Source organism: Pseudorasbora parva, chromosome 22 (genome assembly GCF_024679245.1).
Source record: "Pseudorasbora parva isolate DD20220531a chromosome 22, ASM2467924v1, whole genome shotgun sequence".
Taxonomy (NCBI): Eukaryota; Metazoa; Chordata; class Actinopteri; order Cypriniformes; family Gobionidae; genus Pseudorasbora; species Pseudorasbora parva.
The window spans coordinates 781582-809179 of record NC_090193.1 but is presented as its reverse complement, the minus strand read 5'-3'; the positions used below and the strand labels follow the sequence as shown (position 1 = coordinate 809179).

General features: G+C 39.9%; 1 protein-coding gene and 1 long non-coding RNA gene across 3 annotated transcripts; one reads left to right on the top strand and one right to left on the bottom strand.

Annotated features, from left to right (window-relative positions):
• The first annotated feature begins 61 nt into the window (after nt 1-61).
• nuf2 (UF2 component of NDC80 kinetochore complex) lies at nt 62-27598 on the top strand. Of its 2 annotated transcripts, none has more exons than XM_067431229.1 (14): nt 62-216; nt 872-1005; nt 10155-10229; nt 10366-10442; nt 10515-10576; nt 12648-12745; nt 14760-14833; nt 14913-15006; nt 18135-18197; nt 19270-19407; nt 19562-19702; nt 26128-26303; nt 27185-27320; nt 27405-27598. In XM_067431229.1, the coding sequence occupies exons 2-14, from the start codon at nt 883-885 to the stop codon at nt 27510-27512; spliced, it is 1365 nt and encodes a 454-aa protein (XP_067287330.1). In that variant the 5' UTR covers nt 62-216; nt 872-882; the 3' UTR covers nt 27513-27598. The 2 variants fall into 2 exon arrangements, with proteins under 2 accessions (XP_067287330.1, XP_067287329.1); XM_067431228.1 differs by having other exon boundaries at nt 177-284.
• On the bottom strand, nt 3262-5688 carry LOC137058396 (uncharacterized). The gene is made up of 3 exons (XR_010900677.1): nt 5439-5688; nt 4518-4569; nt 3262-4063 (listed from the first exon to the last, which is right to left on the bottom strand). It is a non-coding gene; the product is annotated as an uncharacterized lncRNA (long non-coding RNA).

Here is a 27598-nt window from a genome sequence, read left to right as displayed (position 1 = left end):
TTCATATAATAGATGTTCATACATTAGTCTCGGCAGACGCTCTGCTCTCGACCGTTCCAACATGGCGGACGGCGCCCCATTGAAACGGCCGCTCAACATACTGACCAATTGAGGGCGCCACACGCGATGACACGTGACGCAGACGGAAGCGACGACAGAGGCGCCTAAAGTTTAAATTTGCTTCAGTTGACGGCGAGGGACGTAAGCTTGAACTTGGTTCGTACAATAGTTTGATTTTTGTTATAGATTGTGAATAATGTCGGAACAGCAGTGTGAAAAAGAGGGTAATAAATGTCTGTGTCTTTGAGATGTTTAATAGTTTAATAATGTGCCGGTGACCGTTATATTCTCCTCAGCGGGTTCTGTCGACGCTTCAGCTACCGTAGTAAACAGCGTCTGACTGACTGGAGAAGTGTGTGTGTGTGTGTGTGTGTGTGTGTGTAGTGTGAGTGACAGACTGGAGAAGTGTGTGTTATTAATGTGACTGGATAAATGTGTGTGTGTGTTATTAGTGTGTGTGTGTGGTGTGAGTGACTGACTGGAGAAGTGTGTTATTAATGTGACTGGATAAATGTGTGTGTGTGTGTTATTAGTGTGTGTGTGGTGTGAGTGACTGACTGGAGAAGTGTGTTATTAATGTGACTGGATAAATGTGAGTGAGTGACTGGCAAAGTGTGTGTATGCGTGCGTACTAGTGTGAGTGATTAGAGAAGTGTGTGTTATTAGTGTGTGTGTATGTATGTGAGTGAGTAACTGGAGAAGTGTGTTTTAAGTGACTGATAAATGTGTGTGTTACTGGACAAGTGTGTGTGTGTGTGTGTGTGTGTGTGTGTGTGTGTGTGAAGTGTTAATAATTTGGTTTCTCCTTCAGGAGCAGCAGGTATGACTGAAAACACGTTCCCGGTGTATAAGGTGGACGCTATTGTGCAGTTCTACCGAACCGAGGTTCTGACTGGACAAGAGGCCAAACATTTCACCAAGAGCGACATTACTCCCAACCCAAAGGTGACACACATGCTCACACTTTATTTAATGCAGTCAGTGTAATACAGTGTAATATCACTCCAGTGTAAAGCAGTGTAATATCACTCCAGTGTAAAGCAGTGTAATATCACTCCAGTGTAAAGCAGTGTAATATCACTCTAGTGTAAAGCAGTGTAATATCACTCCAGTGTAAAGCAGTGTAATATCACTCCAGTGTAAAGCAGTGTAATATCACTCCAGTGTAAAGCAGTGTAATATCACTCCGGTGTAAAGCAGTGTAATATCACTCCGGTGTAAAGCAGTGTAATATCACTCCAGTGTAAAGTAGGGCTGGGCGATATGACGAAATATATCGTCTGGACGATAGAAAATGTCTATCGTTTTATATAAGGCTCTATCGCTTACGCCACGATAAGGCGTTTATGGCAGAATTTTACGTCAAGATGCACCTCACGCCACGGCATGCCCATGCAATACATAAACGCGCTCCCTCTGTCTCTCTCTCGCTCTCTCACTCACACACACACACGCGCTGCAGCCTCCCTTCCACTCACGTCACTTTTTTAAAATCCCCCACAGCGCGAAACACGAGTCCCGCAAACGCGCCGCAGAGGAGCTTGTTTGTAATCAGAGGACAAATGGCTCCTTAGTTTCGAAATGGTTTGGGTACAAGGTGATCGCGTTGAAAATAAAGGCGTTTGTCCAGCCTTAGAAGCTCATTTGAATCATTGCCGCGGCTCATTTAAGAAAATGACAGCTCCGAAGAGACGCCGCTTTAGTTTGAGGTAACGTTACTGCTAACAATAATAAAGAAAGACGATCAACACCTTATGTGTTACCACTGAAATGAAGATGTAATATATTTCCAAATGTAAGCCCATCTTAAGCGAAATGCACGCTTCATACTGTCGTCTGCTCTGGCTCTAACCTCGAGTGTTTACTTTTTGCAAACCTTGTGAGCGCAAGTACCCCAGAGTGCAGTCTGGACGATGGGGCGGGGCGACACATGGGGGCGGGGCGACACGTGTCGCTCCGCCCACATGCAATTTCATTGGTTTACAATGCAACAAATCTTATTGGCGTAGACGCTTCAAGCCTGCGCATGCGCATTTCTTAATGTGCGATTTTATGAATGAACCACACGGCATAGATTCATATATTGTTTTAAATGAAACAAAACGCAAAAACGAGCGCTTGGTGACGGTCCCTCCGGCATAATTAAGGCTAATAGAGCTGTTTAACATTTGGCTTCTTCAGGTTCTGTGGATCAGCACAAACCCGGATTTTACGCAAATGATAATTAATTATTAACTGTAGTATTGGACACCTCCGAACACAAACGGCTAATTTTAGTTTAAAGCATGACCAGTCGTTTAAACGAGATTGTTGTCCAATTGTATAAAGTGCTAAAGCGGTATAAAGTCTTTCCCTGTTAATAAAATATGTGGGGCTATGTATGTCTAATTTATAGTTTTAAAGGTCCATATTTTATTGTAGGACTAAATAGCTAAGTTTCAACGGGTTGACATGTGACAAATTAGATATTAAAAATCAATTTATTTATCTACCCTCGCATTGTGCATGCATCTGTGTACAAACGGGATGAAAATAATTTTCACTCCTGTAAATCTGTGCAACACTACCCGAGGACTTGCAGTAAATACCAAGAAGAGAAGTGATAGAAACATTTATTGCAATATACGCATTTGAGCACATAAATACCCACAAAGAAGTTACACCGTGTGGAATATATTAATAATAGATTTTCATATATTAAAATTACTTAAATCAAAATAGATTGGCACCTTATTAATATTTTTTATTTCCTTTATGTGTGAATAAGTTTAGCTATACATATGTTAATACAATAATTTGCAATATATGTGCATATTCTAATTTCTAATATATGTTAATATATTCGTTTTCTATATATGTAAATCTTTTGAATTATATATTAATGCAGCTGTTTAATATATTTTACATAAGTGTGCCTCCATATATGTAAATATTTTCATTTTATAAACATCATTAAATTTGTAATGATAAAGTCAAAATTTCATATTTTCCAGACAATGCAAAAATGTTGACCCAATGGATAAAATCAAAATTTGTCTGCAGAGAACACATGCTAAACAACAATAGTTTGTGATTTTTATTGATGTTAACAAAAAGTAAAAGTACAGAGAGCATGTATAAACTTAACTGTACAAAAAATAAAATTTTGCAAATCCAGACACAAATAGACTTTAACTCAAAATAAAAAGCTTTAATGTAAACTTGGATTTGCAATAGGCCAGTCTCTTTTCTTTAATAGAGGGTGTGCGCTGATGTCACTTTCCCGTTGGGACACGACCCTCAGCTGGACTGAGTGGCAAAACATTCTGGAGCAGGGCTTACTTTAATAAGAGAAATTGCAGAAATGGGAGCAAAACAAGCTTCTTTTTTTCCTGAAATAAATTAAATGTATTTGGATTCAACAGTGATTATTACAACTCGCCAAAGAACCAGTGTTTGGCCAGGAATTGGACTTTCAGACATTTATATGTACCTGATTCCAATGCCGGGGAAATATATAAAGCAAAGCCTGTGAACACTTTATCTGCTAAACAAATACTATAAATACAGTTTAGGTAGCTCTAAATCCAGATGATTATATAATCGTCATATTACGAGTTGTCAATACAGTATATGACCTAGTATATGATTTTAGCCCAAAATTTTACATATCTAACATAAAATTTTCTGATGTCTGGATTCAGGTTGTTTCTGAGAATAGCAGCAATCTATTTGTTTGTCTTTCTGTAGCTTTCGGAAGGTTGTACAAAGATTGCTCTGATTTATTGTTGAATGTGCAGTCAACTGTATCTATTTGTACCTAACCCTTTCCCAGATGTGTTTTGGGTGTTGCGCTGTTTTTGCAGCATTCACGCTGAACACCAATCCTGCCACTCAGTGTTTTTGCCACTCAGTTGGTGTAATACAGTTACACGCCGTCTACTGGGACATCATGTGCACACTCTTATATTGGAACCTCAGTTCTACCAAACCGTTGCCTTCTCATGCCGTTCTATGGCAGCATCTGAAACAAGAAAGAAGATAAAAAATGTTGCATTAGTCAGTGGCCACTTGAGGTAGTTGTGATTAAGTTATTTGTTGCATTCTGCAAGTTTCATAGCTTAAAACATCCTCCTCATTATAAACAAAGCATTGATTTAATCCAAAAATGGATGTTGCAGGATCTGTAATTATATTAGCACGAGACTGCTTCCAGAGCAAGACATCTATAAATACTATTTTGACAAAGAGAACTGATTGTCTCCTCTCCAACAATAAGCCGGGGTGTTCTGGTTCAATGTGGCTGTTGTCGTGTCATCAAGGTGGATGATGCACATTAGTGGTGGAGGAGATTCCCCCCTTGCATATGTAAAGCACTTTGAGTACCCAGTAAAGTGCTATATAAATAACTATTAAAAAAAACATAACCCCAAACTTTTGAATGGTACTAGTGCATGTTTGAGATTTTACATACGTACCGGTACATAGGACCTCTGAGATAGGACCTGCAGTCCATCAGCATGGAATAATCTAGAAAAATAAAAATTAAACAATTTGTCAAAGTGCCAAAAAAATATTGTTTAAAATGTCAGTTTTAAAAGAAAAAAATGCATGTTTTTTTATATATTTTTTTTAGGTTTACTAATTTAGTATTGTTCATTCAGTGTCACTGTACATACTGTTTGACATTTGGATGTCAAAGCCGTCTTAAAATGAGTAATAAGATATATATATCATTTTCATAAGAAATTTACAGATGCAAAGTGATACAGGTAAATGTTGTGAAAAAAAATTATATTAACTTATTTAATTAGCTTTTTCAGTTCACCACCTGTATTTCTGTAAGGCCAAACCTTACAGTTTATGGATAGATGCTATATAAATGCTACATGTACAGCATTATCTACTGTGTTTGTGTACAAACTGTATTCGTAGTTTAGTGGCTTTCAATAATGTACATTCATATTATTAAATGTATTAAAGCTTTCCTTTGTTGTAGAGGTTTTTTCTGTCGCTCCTGAAATCACAGAACATTTTATCCATATTTGTTTACCATGAGAGACCAGAACAGGTTTCAACTACTTGGATTTTCGCACTCTGCGAGGTCCGTTAGGTTAAATAAATGTGCTTATTGCTATCATCCATTGACAAATTTATCAGCAAAACCTTTACATAACTATCAAAACCTCTCATCTAAACATAAAATGTGATTAAACGTTCAAAAACAATAGTTAGCCTAAATTACCTCTTTTAAAAAATGTTAGTTCTGTTTTGCATATCTACTTCCTCAAAGACACTAACGTCACATTTCTATCAAGTAAATATAACATAGTAAAGGTAAGAAAAGTGTCAGGAACAGTAATGTGTATTACTTGTGTGATTTTATGGACTAAACTCACCTTAAAAGCGGCGAAAACAACAGCGAGAGCCGAAGTTTTACTGCATGTTTGTCGTTTCCCCACACAGATGCAGGTAGCTCGTAGGTAGATCATTTCTAAAGACGTACATAAAGGAATGCGCATGCTCAAGCGTCTACGCCAATAAGATTCGCTATATTATAAACCAATGAAATTGGGTGTAGGCGGAGCGACACGTGTCGCCCCGCCTTAATGTGTCGCCCCGCCCCATCGTCCAGACTGCACTCTGGGGTTACTCTGTGAGCGCGCAAACCCAAACGCTGTGACCTCGCGCCAAATGTTTTTATTGGTTTATTAAGTACAAACAGGCGAGTTATGAAAAATTGAGTGCGAGGGATATGTTCAATCACACAAAAAGATTTTGGAATGAGACGGCCAACTGTAGTAGCGTTTAGTCCACTGTCTATAATAGCCTAATTTAGAGATCACTTTTTTATTTATTTTAACCGACAACTTTGATCGGTTAACGTTGATACGGTCAGCCATCGGTCAAACGGTCATCGGTTAACATCCCTAGGCAGGTGTTAACTTTACTAACAGTCTTGCTTTAAAAAAAGGTTCTAAATAAAATAAAAATGTAGTCCATACTACCTGTATTTGTTTTGTATATCATTTCAAACCACATTTCCACATTGCAATTTTGTATAGACTATTCATAAACTGAATTAATAGAAAGGTTGCTATATCGTTATGTATATCGTTATCGGGATATCAAATGAGCTATATCGGGATATGAAATTTTGGCCATATCGCCCAGCCCTAGTGTAAAGCAGTGTAATATCACTCCAGTGTAAAACAGTGTAATATCACTCCAGTGTAAAGCAGTGTAATATCACTCCGGTGTAAAGCGGTGTAATATCACTCCAGTGTAAAGCGGTGTAATATCACTCCAGTGTAAAGCAGTGTAATATCACTCCAGTGTAAAGCGGTGTAATATCACTCCAGTGTAATGCAGTGTAATATCACTCCAGTGTAAAGCAGTGTAATATCACTACAGTGTAAAACAGTGTAATATCACTCCAGTGTAAAGCGGTGTAATATCACTCCAGTGTAATGCAGTGTAATATCACTCCGGTGTAAAGCAGTGTAATATCACTCCGGTGTAAAGCAGTGTAATATCACTCCGGTGTAAAGCAGTGTAATATCACTCCAGTGTAAAGCAGTGTAAAGCAGTGTAATATCACTCCAGTGTAAAGCAGTGTAATATCACTCCAGTGTAAAGCAGTGTAATGTCACTCCAGTGTAAAGCAGTGTAATATCACTCCGGTGTAAAGCAGTGTAATATCACTCCAGTGTAAAGCAGTGTAATATCACTCCAGTGTAATATCACTGCGGTGTAATATCACTCCGGTGTAAAGCAGTGTAATATCACTCCAGTGTAAAGCAGTGTAATATCACTCCGGTGTAAAGCAGTGTAATATCACTCCGGTGTAAAGCAGTGTAATATCACTCCGGTGTAAAGCAGTGTAATATCACTCCAGTGTAAAGCAGTGTAATATCACTCCGGTGTAAAGCAGTGTAATATCACTCCGGTGTAAAGCAGTGTAATATCACTCCGGTGTAAAGCAGTGTAATATCACTCCGGTGTAAAGCAGTGTAATATCACTCCGGTGTAAAGCAGTGTAATATCACTCCGGTGTAAAGCAGTGTAATATCACTCCAGTGTAAAGTAGGGCTGGGCGATATGACGAAATATATCGTCTGGACGATAGAAAATGTCTATCGTTTTATATAAGGCTCTATCGCTTACGCCACGATAAGGCGTTTATGGCAGAATTTTACGTCAAGATGCACCTCACGCCACGGCATGCCCATGCAATACATAAACGCGCTCCCTCTGTCTCTCTCTCGCTCTCTCACTCACACACACACACGCGCTGCAGCCTCCCTTCCACTCACGTCACTTTTTTCAAATCCCCCACAGCGCGAAACACGAGTCCCGCAAACGCGCCGCAGAGGAGCTTGTTTGTAATCAGAGGACAAATGGCTCCTTAGTTTCGAAATGGTTTGGGTACAAGGTGATCGCGTTGAAAATAAAGGCGTTTGTCCAGCCTTAGAAGCTCATTTGAATCATTGCCGCGGCTCATTTAAGAAAATGACAGCTCCGAAGAGACGCCGCTTTAGTTTGAGGTAACGTTACTGCTAACAATAATAAAGAAAGACGATCAACACCTTATGTGTTACCACTGAAATGAAGATGTAATATATTTCCAAATGTAAGCCCATCTTAAGCGAAATGCACGCTTCATACTGTCGTCTGCTCTGGCTCTAACCTCGAGTGTTTACTTTTTGCAAACCTTGTGAGCGCGCAAACCCAAACGCTGTGACCTCGCGCCAAATGTTTTTATTGGTTTATTAAGTACAAACAGGCGAGTTATGAAAAATTGAGTGCGAGGGATATGTTCAATCACACAAAAAGATTTTGGAATGAGACGGCCAACTGTAGTAGCGTTTAGTCCACTGTCTATAATAGCCTAATTTAGAGATCACTTTTTTATTTATTTTAACCGACAACTTTGATCGGTTAACGTTGATACGGTCAGCCATCGGTCAAACGGTCATCGGTTAACATCCCTAGGCAGGTGTTAACTTTACTAACAGTCTTGCTTTAAAAAAAGGTTCTAAATAAAATAAAAATGTAGTCCATACTACCTGTATTTGTTTTGTATATCATTTCAAACCGCATTTCCACATTGCAATTTTGTATAGACTATTCATAAACTGAATTAATAGAAAGGTTGCTATATCGTTATGTATATCGTTATCGGGATATCAAATGAGCTATATCGGGATATGAAATTTTGGCCATATCGCCCAGCCCTAGTGTAAAGCAGTGTAATATCACTCCAGTGTAAAGCAGTGTAATATCACTCCAGTGTAAAACAGTGTAATATCACTCCAGTGTAAAGCAGTGTAATATCACTCCGGTGTAAAGCGGTGTAATATCACTCCAGTGTAAAGCGGTGTAATATCACTCCAGTGTAATGCAGTGTAATATCACTCCGGTGTAAAGCAGTGTAATATCACTCCGGTGTAAAGCAGTGTAATATCACTCCGGTGTAAAGCAGTGTAATATCACTCCGGTGTAAAGCAGTGTAATATCACTCCGGTGTAAAGCAGTGTAATATCACTCCGGTGTAAAGCAGTGTAATATCACTCCGGTGTAAAGCAGTGTAATATCACTCCGGTGTAAAGCAGTGTAATATCACTCCAGTGTAAAGCAGTGTAATATCACTCCGGTGTAAAGCAGTGTAATGCAGTGTAATTTCACTCCGGTGTAAAGCAGTGCAATATCACTCCAGTGTAATATCACTCCGGTGTAAAGCAGTGTAAAGCAGTGTAATATCACTCCGGTGTAAAGCAGTGTAATGCAGTGTAATTTCACTCCGGTGTAAAGCAGTGCAATATCACTCCAGTGTAATATCACTCCGGTGTAAAGCAGTGTAATGCAGTGTAATATCACTCCGGTGTAAAGCAGTGCAATATCACTCCGGTGTAATGCAGTGTAATATCACTCCGGTGTAAAGCAGTGTAATGCAGTGTAATATCACTCCGGTGTAAAGCAGTGCAATATCACTCCAGTGTAATATCACTCCGGTGTAAAGCAGTGCAATATCACTCCAGTGTAATATCACTGCGGTGTAATATCACTCCGGTGTAAAGCAGTGTAATATCACTACGGTGTAAAGCAGTGTAATATCACTCCAGTGTAAAACAGTGTAATATCACTCCGGTGTAAAGCAGTGTAATATCACTCCGGTGTAAAGCATTGTAATATCACTCCAGTGTAAAGCAGTGTAATATCACTCCAGTGTAAAGCAGTGTAATATCACTCCAGTGTAAAGCAGTGTAATATCACTCCGGTGTAAAGCAGTGTAATATCACTTCGGTGTAAAGCAGTGTAATATCACTCCGGTGTAAAACAGTGTAATATCACTCCGGTGTAAAGCGGTGTAATATCACTCCGGTGTAAAGCGGTGTAATATCACTCCGGTGTAAAGCAGTGTAATATCACTCTGGTGTAAAGCAGTGTGATATCACTCCGGTGTAAAGCAGTGTGATATCACTCCGGTGTAAAGCAGTGTAATATCACTCCGGTGTAAAGCAGTGTAATATCACTCCGGTGTAAAGCAGTGTAATATCACTCCAGTGTAAAGCAGTGTAATATCACTCCAGTGTAAAACAGTGTAATATCACTCCAGTGTAAAGCAGTGTAATATCACTCTGGTGTAAAGCAGTGTAATATCACTCCGGTGTAAAGCAGTGTAATATCACTCCAGTGTAAAGCAGTGTAATATCACTCCAGTGTAAAGCAGTGTAATATCACTCCGGTGTAAAGCAGTGTAATGTCACTCCAGTGTAAAGCAGTGTAATATCACTCCAGTGTAAAGCAGTGTAATATCACTCCGGTGTAAAGCAGTGTAATGTCACTCCAGTGTAAAGCAGTGTAATGTCACTCCAGTGTAAAGCAGTGTAATATCACTCCAGTGTAAAGCAGTGTAATATCACTCCAGTGTAAAGCAGTGTAATGTCACTCCAGTGTAAAGCAGTGTAATATCACTCCGGTGTAAAGCAGTGTGAAAATGAATTTGACCACGAGGGTACGTAATGAGTAAAAGTTGTTTAAGTTTGTAAAACCTGTAAACTTATGTATTAAATGCATCACTGGCGAACATTTAAAAACTGTTTGTTTTTCAGGCCGAATCCATTCAGAGACTCTACATGAGAGTTTTGCAGCTTCTGTTTCGCTTCAGACCCGAGTGCCATTACAATGTGAGTTTATCATCAACATCTCATTATCAGATCAAAACTGTGAGGCTATGGGCCCGGGCGCAACACACACACACACACACACACACACACACACACACACACACACACACTGCTTATTACACTGTGTTTTGTTTAGGTGCCGTTGTCTGAGAACGTCCAGTACCCGATGCTGTATGAGTGGGTTACGCCGGTCATGAGCGTCTACATGCGCATGTGAGAGCTTCCCTTATAAACGTTGTGAAAGATTTGCATGATTACTTCAGAACTAATCTGTGTGTCTTTTAGGTGCCAGTTCTTACCGCTGTGTCATGTGTATGACTTCTCCCTGAATGACTTGCTCAACCCCAGTAAGTGGCTTTTACTTCCTCTTATGAACTGCAACTTATGAGTTATTTCTCATGTTCTTTGAATGAGTGGGGGATCGGACGATTTCATAAAGCTTTTTCTGTAAATAATGGTGGGGGGTTAAACACATTAATTATTCCATGGGTGTTCCACTTTTTATTTGCTTCTGATGCCCACTAAAACCATTTCTGTAAATTGACATAATGCTGGAAAAAATAATTTATTTGGAAGACTTTAAAGGAAAATTAGAAATGTTTCTTGGCAAAAACTGAAGTAAGTTTTAAAATGACTAACTGGAAATAAAAACTTGAAATAAAATTAAATATAAATATTTTGCCAAAGCAAAGGCGTAGTTTGATGACGCCAAGTTTGAGCGCAGAATCTTGGGACGTGTTCTTCACCTCACAGCCGGTGGGAAAGACTCGGGACAGAAATCATGTTGATGGATGTGATTATTAACGTTACTATAGCGAAGCAGAGTGGGACTTTTATTATGCCACAGTTGCCGGCGCCATTTCCTCTACTCCAGTCGTGAGTGTGAGGTAACGCAGCTCTGTTCATTATAAGAGATAAGCGCTTCTGCAGAATAAAACCGTAACCGAGGGTAACGCAGAAATGATGTCATCGACAGGCCACACCACACCCTCACACGTCCCGGTTCATTGGTTAAAAAATAGCAACGTTCTCACGATTTACAAATAGTTTGAAGCATTTGGAATATTGTAAGAACTCAACTGAACAAAATATATAACACTGGCCTAGTGGTTTTTAGATGTTTTATTGAAACAATGTTACATAGTGCACCTTTAAAACAGCATTTGTGACAGCAGGTGCTAAATAATCTACTGTGCTGTATATATAGAGTGAAACGATTCAGGAACAAAAACAAATGTAGATCTTAAAGTCTTCATTTGACTGTAAGGCCTTAAAAATGTCTTAGATTGGAGCATAGTCTTACATTTTCTATCATGGCATTTAAATCAGGGCCGTATGGTTTCTGTGATGCATTAAATGTGGGCGGAGTTACAGAATGCACTCAGAAAAACAGAACTGACTGTATAATACAGAAAGACACGGGATTGGTCAACACTTGTCTGAATAAATCAACAGCAGGTCCGCCTCTTAAAGGGCCAGTTCTCCATTAATGAGAGTCCTGGGATCATTTCCTCCCTAATGTCGCTCAAACCCGTCAGACTTTCCTTCCTCATATAAAGCCATGGAGTCTCTTCAGAACATCTGGAATAATCCGCTCGATCCGTACGGATCCGTTTCTCTTTATGAGCTTCTGAAGCCTCAGTGGAAGTTGCTTAGCCTGTCAATGGAGGACAGAAATCTGTCCATTTCATTACAAATATCTTCATCTGTGTTCAGAAGATGAGCGAGAGTCCGGCACATTTAATCTGACCGTTAAAGCAGAGGCCAGAAACATGAACACAATAAACTATACATCAGATTTCATAAGGCTGTGCATTAAATCACATGCGCTGCAGAAATGAGGATCTTCCTCAGGATTTCTGTTCTCCAGCTCAAACTCAGAACATCCTTAAATCAAGATTCATTAACGACAGCAAAGGGAAGAAATCAAGTCTTGTGTTCTGAGGAACTGAACAAATGAAGAGAGTTTGAGCTTAAAACAAGAGCAAATATCAGCATTGGGTCTGAACATCACATCTGAGTTAAGATGAGGATTATTGCTCTCGGTTTAGGCAGAAAAGCACAAGATTTCTCATCTCAACATTTTGGGTCTCTATTCTCAGACTCTGAAGTGTCACTAATACTCATTGTGTGCTTAGACATTTACATTAGAGAACATATCGACGTTTTGTAATTGTCAATTATACATCAGGGTTTCTGCAGTTTTCATGAAGATAAATTAAGTGCTTTTTAAGACCAATTAAAGAGAATTTTTCAATATAAGGGCTAAATACATTTTAGATATTTTTCCAGTTCATTATGAAACGGATTAGACTGTGATGCTGGACTCGAGGTTATTAAAAACCTGAGGTTTTTCAGTGTCCAGAGCAATCGCTTCGATTTCAAGAAGTCTTTTATTTTTTTGTCTCTCTTGTACAGAGTTGAAGCGAACAATAACTATTCTGAGCGCAATCCAAAACTTCCTCCACTTCCGGAAGCAGAGGCTGGAAATGACGGCTGCCCACCAGCAAAGTTTTGTAAGTTGCCGTTTTTTCTTCATTGTTTAAAAGGAGCACTCATGCTCTCACATCTCTGATTAATTCAGCTGGGATGTTACAGTCATCTTGTTAGAGATTTGTAGTCAAAAGTCAAAGTCAAATTTATTTCTATAGCACATTTAAAGATGGCTGAGCCACACTAAAGTACTTCACAATAAAGTGCTAAGTGCAATAAGCAAAGGAAGGCTAAGAAGAATGAATAATTATAATATAGAAATACATAAATTAAAAGGGCAACAAGGCAAAAAATGCAGGAGTTAAAATAATGTAAAAGAACATTTGAATCGACTCACTTGTCCGGAAGTGTTTTTTTGTGTGTGTGTGTGTGTGTGTGTGTGTGTGTGTGTGTGTGTGTGTGTGTGTGTGTGTGTGTGTGTGTGTGTGTGTGTGTGTGTGTGTGTGTGTGTGTGTGTGTGTGTGTGTTGTAAATATAATTTTTCTGAAGCAATATTCTCACCAGTGTTCAATCAGCTTTGACATATTTAAATCAACATATTTGTGATATTTTTACCTTTTATAAAGGGCATTTTCCCCCTAATCTTATTAATTATAGGCTATGCTTCAGGTTTCATATTTTATTCTTAAATTTGATCTATAAATTAGAATAAGACACTATAGGGCTGTTACCAAACAAATTAAATAATTTACACGTAAAAATTACCACTGCATTAAATAATGTTATGGGATTTGTAGTTTTGAATAAACAAATAAGAAATGTTGAAAAGTATGTTTAATCATGAAACCAAACCGCCAGTAGGTGGCAGCAGGTGAGTCTTAGTGAGGTGAGTCATTGAGTCGATTCATTCAAGAATGAGTCAGTCGTTTACGAACAGGTTATTGAATCTTTGATTCAACCAATTCATTCAAACACTGAATCGTTCAGTAACACACACACACACACACACACACACACACACACTGTTGCTGTGAGATGCGTTACGGTTCTGCCGTGATCTATTTTCGCTGCTGGACCAAACGGAACAAAAACAGTCATTATTGCATCTAAAATGTAAGTGATTAATGTTCATTAGTACTTTATGGAGCTGTCGTATGACATCAGTGTCATTTTCAGTCGTGATGGTCTTCAGGAAAACACTCTTGGCTGTGTGATGTTTAACTGTATCGTGTGTTATAAATATATAAACTGCACATGTTGAATGTTTAGCTCAGTTTCTCATGTTGTGATTTCTCCTCGAGAGGCACGAGCGTCTACAGCGCGTTGTTACCGTCAGTTCATTACATTATATATTATGCATATCCATTATCAATCGCCACTTACACTAAATTAATGCAGAATCATTCTTGCATTTCGGTGATTCGTTAGTTATTTTTTTGTTATTGGCGTTTTAATCAGTCTCTTGTCCGTCGGGCAAATAAAATTATCTTTCACTTCCAAGAAATCCACTCGTCCCGGACAAGCGTTAATGTCGAGCCCTGCTTCTGTACACAAGCTCATTTTTGCGTTCACACACTAAAGGTCAACATTAAAAACCATCATGTAAGTATTTATATTCTTGTGTAATCGACGCACCATCCTAAATGAACCCGTCTCTTGCGTGATGCCCAAAAATGTTGAATATTCTGCTCTAATATGATTTCTGACCTGTGCGGTGTCCAGAATAATAATCCTCTGCTGTGTGTTAATAGGCCAGAGGAGAACTGAGTCTGGTTTCTCTAAGGTTTATTTTTCTCCATCATGCCCTGATGGAGTTTCGGTTCCTTTGGTCGCCTTTGGCTTGGCTTGCTCAGTTGGGGACACTAACATTATGATCAGAGTTATTCAACTAAATATACAAATAAAATTGATTAATTAGGTCTTAGTTTATAGAATTAAATATCCAAATCAAACTCGCCAAATCAAATTTTGTTGCAATATTGTCCTGTTTAACACTGTGAAGCTGCTTTGAAACAATCGTCATTGTAAAAGTACGATATAAATAAAGTTGATTGATTGACCTGTTTAAGCACAGAATGTCATGTGTTTTTCAAACAGCGGTCGGATATGGACAGACTCCAGGCTTACACAAGAGAAATAAAGGCGGCTGAGAAGAAGATTGAGAAGCTAACGTAAGTGCAGAGGTCTTTTTTAAATGTGTATTATTAGAAAAGCTGCTTCTTTATGAACGTTTGGTGTCCTCCTGCACAGGACCATTCCACCGGAGCAGCAAGCGGAGGCTAAAGAGCTGGCGGCGGCCCTGGCGGAGCTCACCAACAACACTCAGCACGAGTACCAGGATGTGGTGAGATCACAACACAAATATAATGGACCGAACAGTGTTTTCTAGCCTGGGAAAACCCAGACAACTTCCGGCAAATTTAGATTTGCTCTGCAAGTAGTCTGGCGAAGAGCCCATTCAAACCCATTTCTAATCCGCCGAAACCGATGCACCAATCCGAAACGTTGCTTTACACGATGACGACAGCGCAGCGACGGGGAAGCAGAGTTTGTACAGTACTAAGATGGATGAACATCACTATCGCGTCTGTTTTAAACAATTTAAACTTTTCCTTTTCGTTAAAACCCGAGCAAAGAACAATACTGGGCTCCAGATGTGGATTACACCGTCTACTGTGATGAGGAGGATGAGGAGTGTGATCTCTCTCTCACACACACACACACACACACACACACACACACACACACACACACACACACACCTCTGGATCTGGCCTTCTCACACACTGCAAAAAATGCATTTCTTACTTAGTATTTTTGTCTTGTTTCTAGTTTAAATATCTACATTAAGAAACATTTACTAGACAAGCAAAAGTAATTGTGTTGTTTTGGGAAAAATAACTCAAAATGAAGAGAGTTTTTGCTTAAAATAAGATAAATAATCTGCCAATGGGGTGAGAAAAATAATCTTGTTTTCTGTTTGAATTAAGATTATTAAGATATTTATCTTATTTTAAGCAAAAACTCTCTTCATTTTGAGTTATTTTTCCCCAAAACAAGACAATTACTTTTGCTTGTCTAGTAAATACTTCTTGTTTTAAGATTTTTTAGATGTTTGGACTGGAAACAAGACAAAAATACTGAGTAAGAAGAGCATTTTTTGCAGTGGCGCTAGATCTGGTAATCATGTAAAAATTTGAATATAATTATAAATAAATAACTAGCGTAACTATGCTCAAGTCTGAAAATGGCTAAAAAAATCATCTGAAACGACTGAATTTGAATTAAGTTTGTGAGACACAATAATCCAAAGACTCACCAATATTATTTTATTTTCTAAATATTGCAAATGGCGTTTTAATCGCAATACAGACGCCTTACAGCGGCGGCGAATGTGATCAGAGCTCGATGTGTTCTGTCAATCCGAGATGTTTCGGTTGCTCTGAGATGCGATTAGGGTTTCCACATTTGGCTCAAATGTTGATGGAGTGGCGGGTGGACACCAGCTATTATCATATTTCTTTTACAACAATGACAAAAGTCGTCATAAGCCATTGCAACATCTTCCTCGAAATCACAAACAGAGATTTGCTGTCTCAGATGTTTCTCCGTCCCTTTGCAATCATCATCGTCCTTTGGTGACACACACACACACACTCGCCCCTTTGGAAATGATTTGTCTATGAAGCTTTGCCAGACCCTAACTCTGGGTTTAACCAGGCTAGGCGTTTGCTCTGGAACCTGCTGTGTGTTTTCCGCCCTGAATGGGCTCTGCATACGGCTAAGTGTTGCATTAGAGACGTCTAAATCTCACAATTCTTAACAACTTCACCTGAGACCTCATGCATTAACCTCCTGGGACAGAAGAAAAGGGTTTTTTCTTTACATTTTTTAAAAATTACATTTTATTGATATGTAGTTGACAGCAGGGGCTTGTTCTTCGTACCTCGCTTAACACATCTGAGATGATTTGATCAGACAGACAGACAGACAGATGCCAGATCTTCTAATCCTGATAACTGATCTCTGGCTTATTTGGCTCTTCAAACGAATTTGCGGATTGGATTAATATATCTGGATGAAGTTATCTGAGATCACTGCTCGTGCCTGTGTTCCCTGAAGAGGGCAGATGATCGAGACTCGAAACCACGATCAGCAGCGATTGGCTGCCGTCAAGACAACGGAATGACATCATATAATTAAAAAAGACACCTGGCTAAAAACTTGTCAAAGAAAAAACACGAATTTCTGAACCTTTATAAAGAAACAGACAAACGACCAAACCAACATAAGAGTTAGATAAACTAATGTGCACTGTTTTGATGAACATGATTCCCAATTATTTATATTCACGATTTTATCATATTTGTACACACTTTACATTTTTATTTCAATGTTGTAATTTCATTTTTAATTAAATTTGAAGCAGATTTGTTGTGACGGTATTAATTAAAGTTTCTTAACAGTCAAGATTAAATGATCTGCATCTCTTGTATCCCATAATATCCGTCATCACTCACATTAACGCACGACGGAGATTAACTGCACAGTGTGTGTAAACCTCCAATACAACTATAAAGGAATTATTCCATCACAATTCACAAATAAATCTCTCAATCAAGTGACTGTGTCTATAGTATTATACACACATTTTACACAACATTAAAATATTATTTTCAGATAAACTGTTATATTTATTATTAAATTATTATTGCCCCTGGTTCAGTAATGAAGTCTTGTAATAAAGTATCAGTGGCTGGGACAGATTTTAAACATCACCTCAAGAGGCGATCTAATCCGGTTTACATGAACTAAGCCTGAGCAGGTTTAAGCTGACGGACCTGTTGCTATGACAACAAGTCCAGGATGAGCTTCGAAGAACCAAATAATCCGAGATCGAGACAAATCATCAACACTCAAATCCAGCTCACTGAGTTAGCGGCGTACGAAGAACAGGCCCCAGGATTCTTTACCAGGATATTGTTTAAAAATAAAATGACATGTTTAGGCAAAAACAATGGGATTTTATTTTTAATTCACCAATGTTTCAGATTTTTTTTAAATCAAACTTTGTTTAAAGATGATTCTCAAATGTTATGAAAGATATACCGGAATGCATTGATGTGGCATTTTACCTTATGCAATATGTGTGCAAAACGGCCATACTTACAACACAATATCTCATACACTGCATCTAATTTGATTAACATGTGTATCACTTAACTATCCAATTACATTTTCTGTTTATTTGTTTGTTTATATAAAAAACAAAAGTTTGTTCACTTGCTTTCCTCTTTTGTAAGTTGTTTGGATAAAAGCGTCAGCTAAGTGATTAAATGTAAATGTAAAATGTATACTGAAAATAGAAGTAATAATTGGCCACATTTTCATAATATCTTGTGAATTTAAGTCCTGGTGTTGACTTGCCATATTCCCTTTTGTTTTTAATTTGACTGCATGTTCTCTCTTTAGACGGCTATGAGTGAAATGGTTGCTCAGTGCAAGACGGAGATCGCGGAGATCTCGCAGAAGCTGGTATGTATCAGATCATTTAATCAGACTTAAGTTTGAATCCGGGTTAAAGTCACAGATCTTTTCTTCCGTATTAAGACGTATCAGAGTAAAAACGATATTAAGATCATGCTGGGCGATGTGGCCTAAAAATCATATCTCGGCATTTTTTGGTTGAATGGCGATACACGTATCACACATATCTGTGTTTTCTACGTTTTTCTATTTGGAATTTTTTTAAATAATTTTTTCACATCCTGTCCAATGGTGTCCTAAAAACACTGTTGATTATTGAAGGCTATGAACAAATACAGTGAATGTAGTGTAGGCTATGCAATATATTATGTGCAAATTGGGGGTTTACGATCTAAAAACAAAAAGAATAATTTTAAGAAATACAAAGAAATCTGTTTTAGAAATCTGTATATTTTAGTCTGAATTATTGCGTTCCTCTTCTGTTGCGCTCCGTCTGTTATGTGCGTGGCGGCGCTCGTTCCTGGGACTTTCTTACATTTTCAGATGGAGATTAAACCTATGAAATGTAAGTTATGCACTGAGGAAAGCACCACATCTCTAAACAAGACAATTACTTTTGCTTGTCTAGTAAATACTTCTTGTTTTAAGATTTTTTTAGATGTTTGGACTAGAAACAAGACAAAAATACTGAGTAAGAAGAGCATTTATGCATCTCATGCTATTTTTCAGATGCGTTCGTATCAATCTGCTGTATATCGATATAAACGGTATAGCCTCCTTCCATATCGTCTCTAAAAAATATATCGATATATTTTTTAAACTCTATATATACCGTCCATCTTTGGAAGAGATCTTTGGGAAGAGATGTGTTTAAGCCGAACACATGAGTGGAGAAGTCCTGTATGTGAGAATCGACATTTCATTAAAGGAAGTGACGTTTGGTTGCACATAAGCTGAAGAAAAGCCAAGGCGTGTGCCTGGATGAGTCCTTCATTATGAGGGGACCGCAGTGAGTTATTCTGGCCTCTGGTTAAGCTCAGGGGATCTGAGTGACACTAGGGTAACACAAAGGTGTTTTGTATATTTATTTATTGTGGTGTATTTTTGCGCTTCCCCGCAGACTCAGAGGAAAGTGGATGTGGCCACGCTGAAGGATGAGATCTCCAAGCTGAAGTCTCAGATTGTGGAGTCGCCTGAAGAGCTGAAAAACGAGATGGAGAGGATGAAAGAGAATGTGAAGAGCATTAAGATGTCAAAGGTGCGTCTCATTTGCATACTGCACACCTGCGGTCATGTGGGCATTTGCTTATGACTAGATGCAGGTGTTGTTTTGGTGGCGCAGATCGTTGTTCACTCACTGATTGTGTGTGTCTATCTGTCTGTCTCTGTGTGTGTGTGTGTGTGAGAGACAGGAGCTGGCTGATGAAAGGCTGGTGGAGCTGCAGATGTTGGTCCAGTGTGCGGGTCAGGTGGAGGCAGAGCTGCAGGTTCTGCTCAGACAGCTCCAGGATCTGCAGATCAGCATGAGCAAGACCAACCAGCAGAAGGAGGAGGTGAAGCTCTGAAGCTCACAGTGCTCACTACAGCTCAATACTGGCACCATATAACCTATTTTCCGGACTATAAGGCACTTTTTTTTCATAGTTTGGCTGGTCCTGCGACTTATAGACAGGTGTGACCTTATATATCAAATTTAATTCATACTGACTGACAAGAATAATCATTTAGCTCCGTCTACAGCCGCGAGAGGGCGCTCTATGCTGCTCCTGTAGCCTACAGCTGAAGAAAACCGCTGAAAACAGAAAATACTGTTCACTGAAATATTAACTTAAAGATAACAACCGAGACTTAACTCAAACTATATGCCCCCCATAAAGAAAATCCTATTCTGCAAATTACAAACTGCAGAATTAAACGATTAGCTTTCTTTGTTTTCTTTATTACAGTTAAAGTAACGTCTGGTTTCGCCAGTCCCTCACAAGCTTCTCACTCGCTTCAGACTTTCTTTCTGCTGCTCGATTATGCACAGCGAGCGAGGACGCTTCTGCCCTAATGCGACTTATGTTTTTTCCTCTTCATGACGCATTTTTTGACTGATGCGACTTATAGTCCGGAAAATACAGTGTTTCATATCGGTCGATATTAATATTTGTATGACCTACGGTATTTAAAACAAGGACCAGTAGAAAAATATATTACATTTAATTTAATTAAAAAATGTTGTAAACTTAGTGATAATTCACCCAAAAATGAGCCTGTGATGTTTATCTGCAGGGCGTCTGAGATGTAGGTGTGACATCACACACACACTCACACTCACACACACACACAGAGATTTGGGTTACATTAATAACCCGTATCACTGTTAGACGGAAGGACAGGATACCATAAAATCCATCCTCGTACACTTTTCAAAATAATATATTAAAGATGTAACATTAAAGAGATAGTTGACCCATAAATGATCCTGTGATGTTTATCTGCAGGGCGTCTGAGATGTCGGTGTGTTTGTTTCTTCAGGAGAACACAAATGAAGATTTTTAACTCAGCCGTTGCTCGTATAATGCACGTCAATGGGGTGTATTTCTATGAGAGTAAAACACACACACAGACATACGAATCCATATTAAACCCTGCGGCTCGTGGAGACACACTGATGTCTGAAGACACGAAACGATCGCTTCCTGCCAGAAGCACAACAGTATTTGTGTTATTTCTCACCTAACATCAGACGAATCTCATCTAGTGTTCCCAGCACCATTACTTCCGCTGAGTGAGGCCAAAATACCGGCGCGATCATAGATATATATTACATAGATGCCTCATTAGTGCCTGCGTGGATCGGTCGAATGAGGCATCTATGTGATCGTGCCGGGATAGATTTGACTTATTCCTGCAGATTTTGTGCTCACACCCAAAGTACAGCACATAAAGCCGCCTCTCAGAACTAATGTAAGTTATTTTGGACCTAATCAAACACACACAAAATAATGTCAAAATGCTGTCAGAGGTGAAGCATTGATTGACTGATAGACAACTACTGTGTAAGTGTTTGTAACTTTTCTCATTTTTGATTGTTTGTTCATTTGTTGTTGGATAAGTGTGTCTGTGTGGTGCAGTGGTGTGTATTAGTAGTTTTGGTGTATTGTGGTGGTGTGTGTGGGAGTTAGCATTTGTTGAGTTAGCATTTGTTTGGTCTTTGCCACGTTGGGAGTCAGTTTGTTGGGGGCGTGGCCAGCGAGGTATTAAAAGCCTCGTGTGTTTGTTAGCAGTTGGCTAGAGGTGAAGCATTGATTGACTGATAGACAACTACTGTGTAAGTGTTTGTAACTTTTCTCATTTTTGATTGTTTGTTCATTTGTTGTTGGATAAGTGTGTCTGTGTGGTGCAGTGGTGTGTATTAGTAGTTTTGGTGTATTGTGGTGGTGTGTGTGGGAGTTAGCATTTGTTTGGTCTTTGCCACGTTGGGAGTCAGTTTGTTGGGGGCGTTCCCAGCTGCTTTCAATAACGATACTCAAGTGAGTATAAATAGCGTGATAGTCCGCGGCAGCTGAAGTGGCAGTGTGAAGCCCTCCTTGTGTGAAGACCGACGAGTGTAAAGACTTCAACTCTTCCCTGTGCAACTCCTCTCGAGCAAGGACCTCGACAAGCCACTTGAGTATCATCTTCCTTTCATTATTTGTGTTCGGCTCTTTTCTAATTCCGATCTGGCCTTTTCTCTAATCTGTATTCACCATGTGCTTTCAAATCTCAACTATAACTACTAGCACTCGTAAATCACGCTCTGTACGCACGAGACGCCGCAATCCTAATAATTTGCGCTATATCCTAACATCCTCTGCTACTTTACTCTTTATTCCAATTGGTCTCTGGAATTGCCAGTCGGCTGTAAACAAAGCAGACTTCATTTCATCTATTGGGACTCATTCTCAGCTCAGCCTCATGGCCCTAACTGAGACCTGGATCAAACCAGAGGACACTGCCACTCCTGCAGCCCTTTCAACCAATTTAACTTTTTCACACACTCCTCGGCCTATTGGGAGGGGTGGGGGTACTGGTTTGCTTATTTCAAATGATTGGAAATTTGATCCATTACCGTCTCTACCGGCCAATTCATTTGAATCGCACTCAATCACTATTACTCACCCTGTTAAAATCCATGTGGTAGTGGTCTATCGTCCTCCAGGTCACCTCGGTAACTTTGTGGAGGAGTTGGATGTGTTACTTTCTAACTTCCCTGAGGATGGCACTCCACTGATTCTGCTTGGTGACTTCAACATCCATCTTGATAAACACCTAGCTGCAGACTTCAGCACTCTACTGACTTCATTTGACCTTAAGTTAGTATCTACTACGGCTACTCACAGATCAGGTAACCAATTAGACCTTGTATACACACGCAACTGCTCCACGGACAACACTTTAGTTACTCCATTACACACCTCAGACCACTTTCTCATCACTCTTAACCACATACTGACTCCTGATACAACACGCACTCCAACACAGATCACCTTTCGGCGTAATCTACGCTCCCTCTCTCCCTCTCGCCTATCCACTATAGTTTCATCTTCACTCCCTCCACCTGCTCAGTTCTCAGCACTGGACACTAACAGTGCTACCAACACTCTTTGCTCCACTTTAACATCCTCCTTAGACAGTTTTTGCCCCCTCTCATCCAGACCAGCCTGCCCCACCCCATCTGCCCCCTGGCTGTCTGAAGTTCTCCGTGAACATCGCTCTGGACTCAGGGCGGCAGAGAGGAAATGGCATAAATCTAAAAACAATACTGACCTTACCTTGTATCAGTCACTTCTCTCTTCTTTCTCTACAAATGTCTCCACTGCTAAAACAACATACTACCACAACAAAATCAACAATTGCTCTGACTCTCGCAAACTCTTTAAAAAATTCTCCTCTCTCCTTTGTCCTCCTCCTCCCCCTCCTTCATCAACTCTTACAGCTGATGACTTTGCATCATTTTTTACAAACAAAACATCCCTCATCAGCAAACAGTTCTCCTCATCACAAACTGACACGCACATCTCAACAACTAACACGAACACACTTCCATCCTTCTCTCCGCTCTCCGAGGCAGATATTTCTAAACTCATCCTTTCCAATCACCCTACTACCTGTCCACTTGATCCTATTCCCACTCACCTCCTTCAGGCCATTTCTTCTTCAATCACTCCTGCACTCACTCACATTGTCAACACTTCTCTTCATACGGGAACCTTTCCCACGGCATTTAAGCAGGCTCGGGTAACCCCACTGCTTAAGAAACCCTCTCTGAATCCAGCACTTTTAGAAAACTACCGACCGGTATCCCTTCTGCCTTTCATTGCAAAGACCCTTGAGCGAGTTGTGTTCAATCAACTCTCTATGTTTCTTGAAAGGGACAACCTCCTAGACAACAACCAATCCGGCTTCAAAAGCGGCCATTCGACCGAGACTGCCTTGCTCTCGGTAACTGAGGCACTAAGACTTGCAAAAGCAGCTTCCAAATCCTCAGTGCTCATTCTGCTGGATCTGTCTGCTGCTTTTGACACAGTTAACCACCAGATCCTCCTGTCAACACTTAAGACGATGGGTATCTCAGGAACTGCCCTCCAGTGGTTCAGGTCTTACCTCTCTGGTAGGTCCTACAGGGTGTCATGGAGAGGTGAAGTGTCTAAGTCTTATAATCTAGCTACTGGGGTTCCCCAGGGCTCAGTCCTTGGACCACTTCTCTTCTCCATCTACATGTCATCATTAGGTTCTGTCATTCAGAAACACGGCTTCTCCTATCGCTGCTATGCGGATGACACTCAACTCTACTTCTCATTTCAACCAGATGATCCTACAGTCAGTGTTCGTATCGCTGCCTGTCTGACAGACATTTCTGACTGGATGAAAGAGCATCATCTTAAACTCAATCTTGCAAAGACAGAATTACTTGTTTTCTCAACCAACCCAGCACTTCATCAAAATTTCTCCAATCAGCTTGGTTCATCGACCATAACTCCATCAAGGACAGCCAGGAACCTTGGAGTTGTGATTGATGACCAGTTAAACTTCACTGACCACATTACTGCAACAGCCCGGTCCTGCAGATTTGCTTTATACAACATTAGAAAGATTAGACCCTTCCTATCAGAACAGGCTGCACAACTCCTGGTTCAAGCTCTTGTTCTCTCCAGACTGGATTATTGTAATGCTCTTCTGGCTGGGCTTCCAGCATGCACTATCAAACCCTTGCAGCGGATCCAGAATGCAGCGGCGAGAGTGGTCTTTAATGAGCCGAAGAGAACGCATGTTACGCCTCTCTTCATCAAACTGCACTGGTTGCCAATGGCTGCTCGCATCAAATTCAAGGCACTAGTTATCGCCTACAAAACAACCACTGGTTCTGCACCATTATACCTAAACTCAATTGTTCAGACTTACACACCCTCCAGAAGCTTGCGTTCTGCGAATGAGCGGCGCCTCGTGGTTCCTTCCCAAAGAGGCATGAAATCGCTCTCACGGACATTTTCCTGGACCGTTCCCACCTGGTGGAATGACCTGCCGATCTCAATTCGTGCTGCCGAGTCTGTAGCCATTCTTAAAAAACATCTTAAGACACATCTTTTCCAATTGCACTTTTCCTATTGCACTTGACCAATACAGAATAGCACTTACTGATCATATCTACGTCTCTCATCCGGATTTGTGCCTTCAGGCGGGTATGTTACATAGTTATCATAGCTACCAAAACCCAGTGTTCTGTATTTTGCGTACGTGAGTTTTTGCTGTAGATGGCTATTGCTGCGCGTTTAGCTAGAATGCCATACAAAACCAACCCATTGGGCCACTGAATCTGCATTAACGACAACAGTTGGGGCATCAGCCTTAGTCCTAATGGGTTGTTATCTTAGCTATCCAAATCCAGTGTTCTGTATTTTCCGTACGTGAGTATTTGTTGTAGCTGGCTATAAAAAAAAAAAAAAAAAAACAACAGTTGTGTACTCTGCTAATTAATTGAGATTTCTTACAGCTCTTACAGGTTGTTGGCTTTGTTTGTTTCGTTGCTTCTATTGCTCTACCCTTTTTTTGTAAGTTGCTTTGGATAAAAGCGTCTGCTAAATGATTAAATGTAAATGTTAAATGCTGTCTGGGCAAGTACTCCCGCACAGGGCTCTACACGGCGGCCATTTTAGGTGCATTTTCGCCTAAAAATTACCACGTGCAACTATGAAAAAATATTTAGGCGCGCCGGTGCGAGTGACCCGATCGATTCTCATAAATAGATACAATCGAAAATAAAACTAGAACTGCCCAAGTGCATCAACACTGAGAAACAGGCTATGTTTTCTACAGCAGTCGACAGCTTTTCATGCCTTCAGTCAGCGGAGCAAGTGCAAAAACCTGTGCGACGGACTACACTTCAAACAACGATTGTTTACAAGGGGAAACGGCTGTGACGACGCAGCCATGCGCACTAACCAGACACCTCACGAATTTACTGTTTAATTAACATTTTAAAAACAACTTTTCTGTTTTAATTGTTAGGGTTATTTAATACGAGTAGTAAACATTGCTCTTATAATGGTAAAAATGCCCCTGGACATTATTTTAAAGGGTTAAATATCGTCCTGTAATATGAGAGTTATATTTGGAATGTGTGTTATGGATCAGAATGTGCTCCTAAAGATGTTTTATTAGAAGCACAAGTGCTCCTCAAGAAAGATGTTAGCGTAGAGCCCAGCCGTAACGCGTCAGTTCTGTGTTCAGTGGATGTCTTAAAGTGACAGCAGCCTAATAAACCTGCTGACAAATTATGAGATATTACAAATATCTAAATGGCAGATTTTCCCCATGGTCTCAATGTCAAAACTCCTGTGTCCTTCCAAACTTGAGTGGCTACTAACTTTAGAAAACCACGAGCCACACGTCCAGCCCTGAAGATGTCATTATTAAGGAAAGGTTTTCTTGTTTCATGTGTTTAAATGATCAGGTCCAGCGATTGGCAGCCATGAATGAAAGCTTGCAGAAAGAGCTGAAGAGCATGAGCAATGAAGAGGCTCAGATGAAGAGAGCGCTTGGCATGAAGCTCGACAAGCAGTCCAAACAACAGATCCGTCGCCAGAAGAAGAAAGAGGTCAAAGATCAGCAGGTCAAAAACATTTATGGGTATGTGGAAAACCATCTTTACACTTTTATTAAGCATCATGTGATAATACACTTCCTGTGCTAAATGCTAGAAGATTTTTTATAAATAATAAATAGAATGCATGTGTTTTTATACATCCATGTGTGTGAAGAACTGGAAGGAAGACTTTCATTTGTATCAAACGTGTATGCTTTTATTACAGTATAAGTCACTTTCGATTTAAAGGTCCATATGTGCTATAGCAAGTATTAGCAGTTTAACCCTCGCTAACCTGTTCTAATAGCATTTCGCTAACTAAGTTATGAAATCGTTGAGGGGAGAGTGTGTCAGAGATCCAACCGGTGCCTGCTCTACATTATAACAGTAACAGTAATGCATGTATAATAATGCAGCGGTGTAATATTCAGGGGTTCTGAGGATGCCGGTAGTGCAAGCAGAATCATCAACATTTGTATATCTGGTGTCACCATTGCCCTGTGGACCAGGTTCCCCCATAATACCGGTGATGTGTGTGTTGTTACACCACAGACTGAAGGATTTACATTTATTTAACCTTAATTTTACCAGGAAAGTCCCATTGAGCTACAATAACTCCTCTCCCAGAGAGTCCTGGCCAAGACTGGCGGCCAAACGTTTCAATAAAATAAAATATACATAAAAGACAAGACATGGATTACACAAATCATCACTAATCTCTAAACATACACTACACATACTAGAACACAGGCAAGTTATTGTACTTAACTTAAGCGAATACAAACATACAATCTTTGTTAAAAGCAAGTGCTCTGTTCATCAGAGCTCACTCTAAAAGGTTTTTAAAGTGTTTATAGATGGAAGGATGGAGAGAGGAGCTTCATCTGTCTCTGATGAGAACCACTAATTCCCTCATTTTATTCAGGCAATACGACAAAATCCACCAGAAACGAGAGGAATATGTGAAGAAGATAGAAGAAAGCAACCGTGAAACCAAGCAGTTCAAGGAAAAGATGCAAGAGCTGAGACATAAGTGCAACCAGCACACTCAAAAAGCCCAGGTGCGTGCGTGCGTGTGTGTGTGTGTGTGTGTGTATGTGTGTGTGTGTGTGTGTGTGAGAAGTAACGTGTCTGCTCCTCCGCAGGAGATCTACGAGCATCTCCTCTCCACACTGGAGCAGTACCACAAGCGGATCGAGAGCATCGTGGTGGAGACCAACGCCGACAGCCTAAAGATCAGAGCTCAGTTCTAGAGTCTGCATTCATCTAATGTGTGTCCTGTTTCACTGTGTGTGTGTGTGTGTGTGTGTGTGTGTGTGTGTGTGTGTGTGTGTGTGTG

What these genes read in the sequence shown, in the direction of transcription:
- nuf2 (XM_067431228.1), top strand. Translation starts at nt 257, where the DNA reads ATGTCGGAACAGCAGTGTGAAAAAGAGG. An exon ending in ACAGCAGTGTGAAAAAGAGG is followed by an intron (nt 285 to 871) that starts GTAATAAATGTC and finishes TTTCTCCTTCAG; the next exon opens with GAGCAGCAGGTATGACTGAA. An exon ending in AGAGCATTAAGATGTCAAAG is followed by an intron (nt 19,408 to 19,561) that starts GTGCGTCTCATT and finishes TGTGAGAGACAG; the next exon opens with GAGCTGGCTGATGAAAGGCT.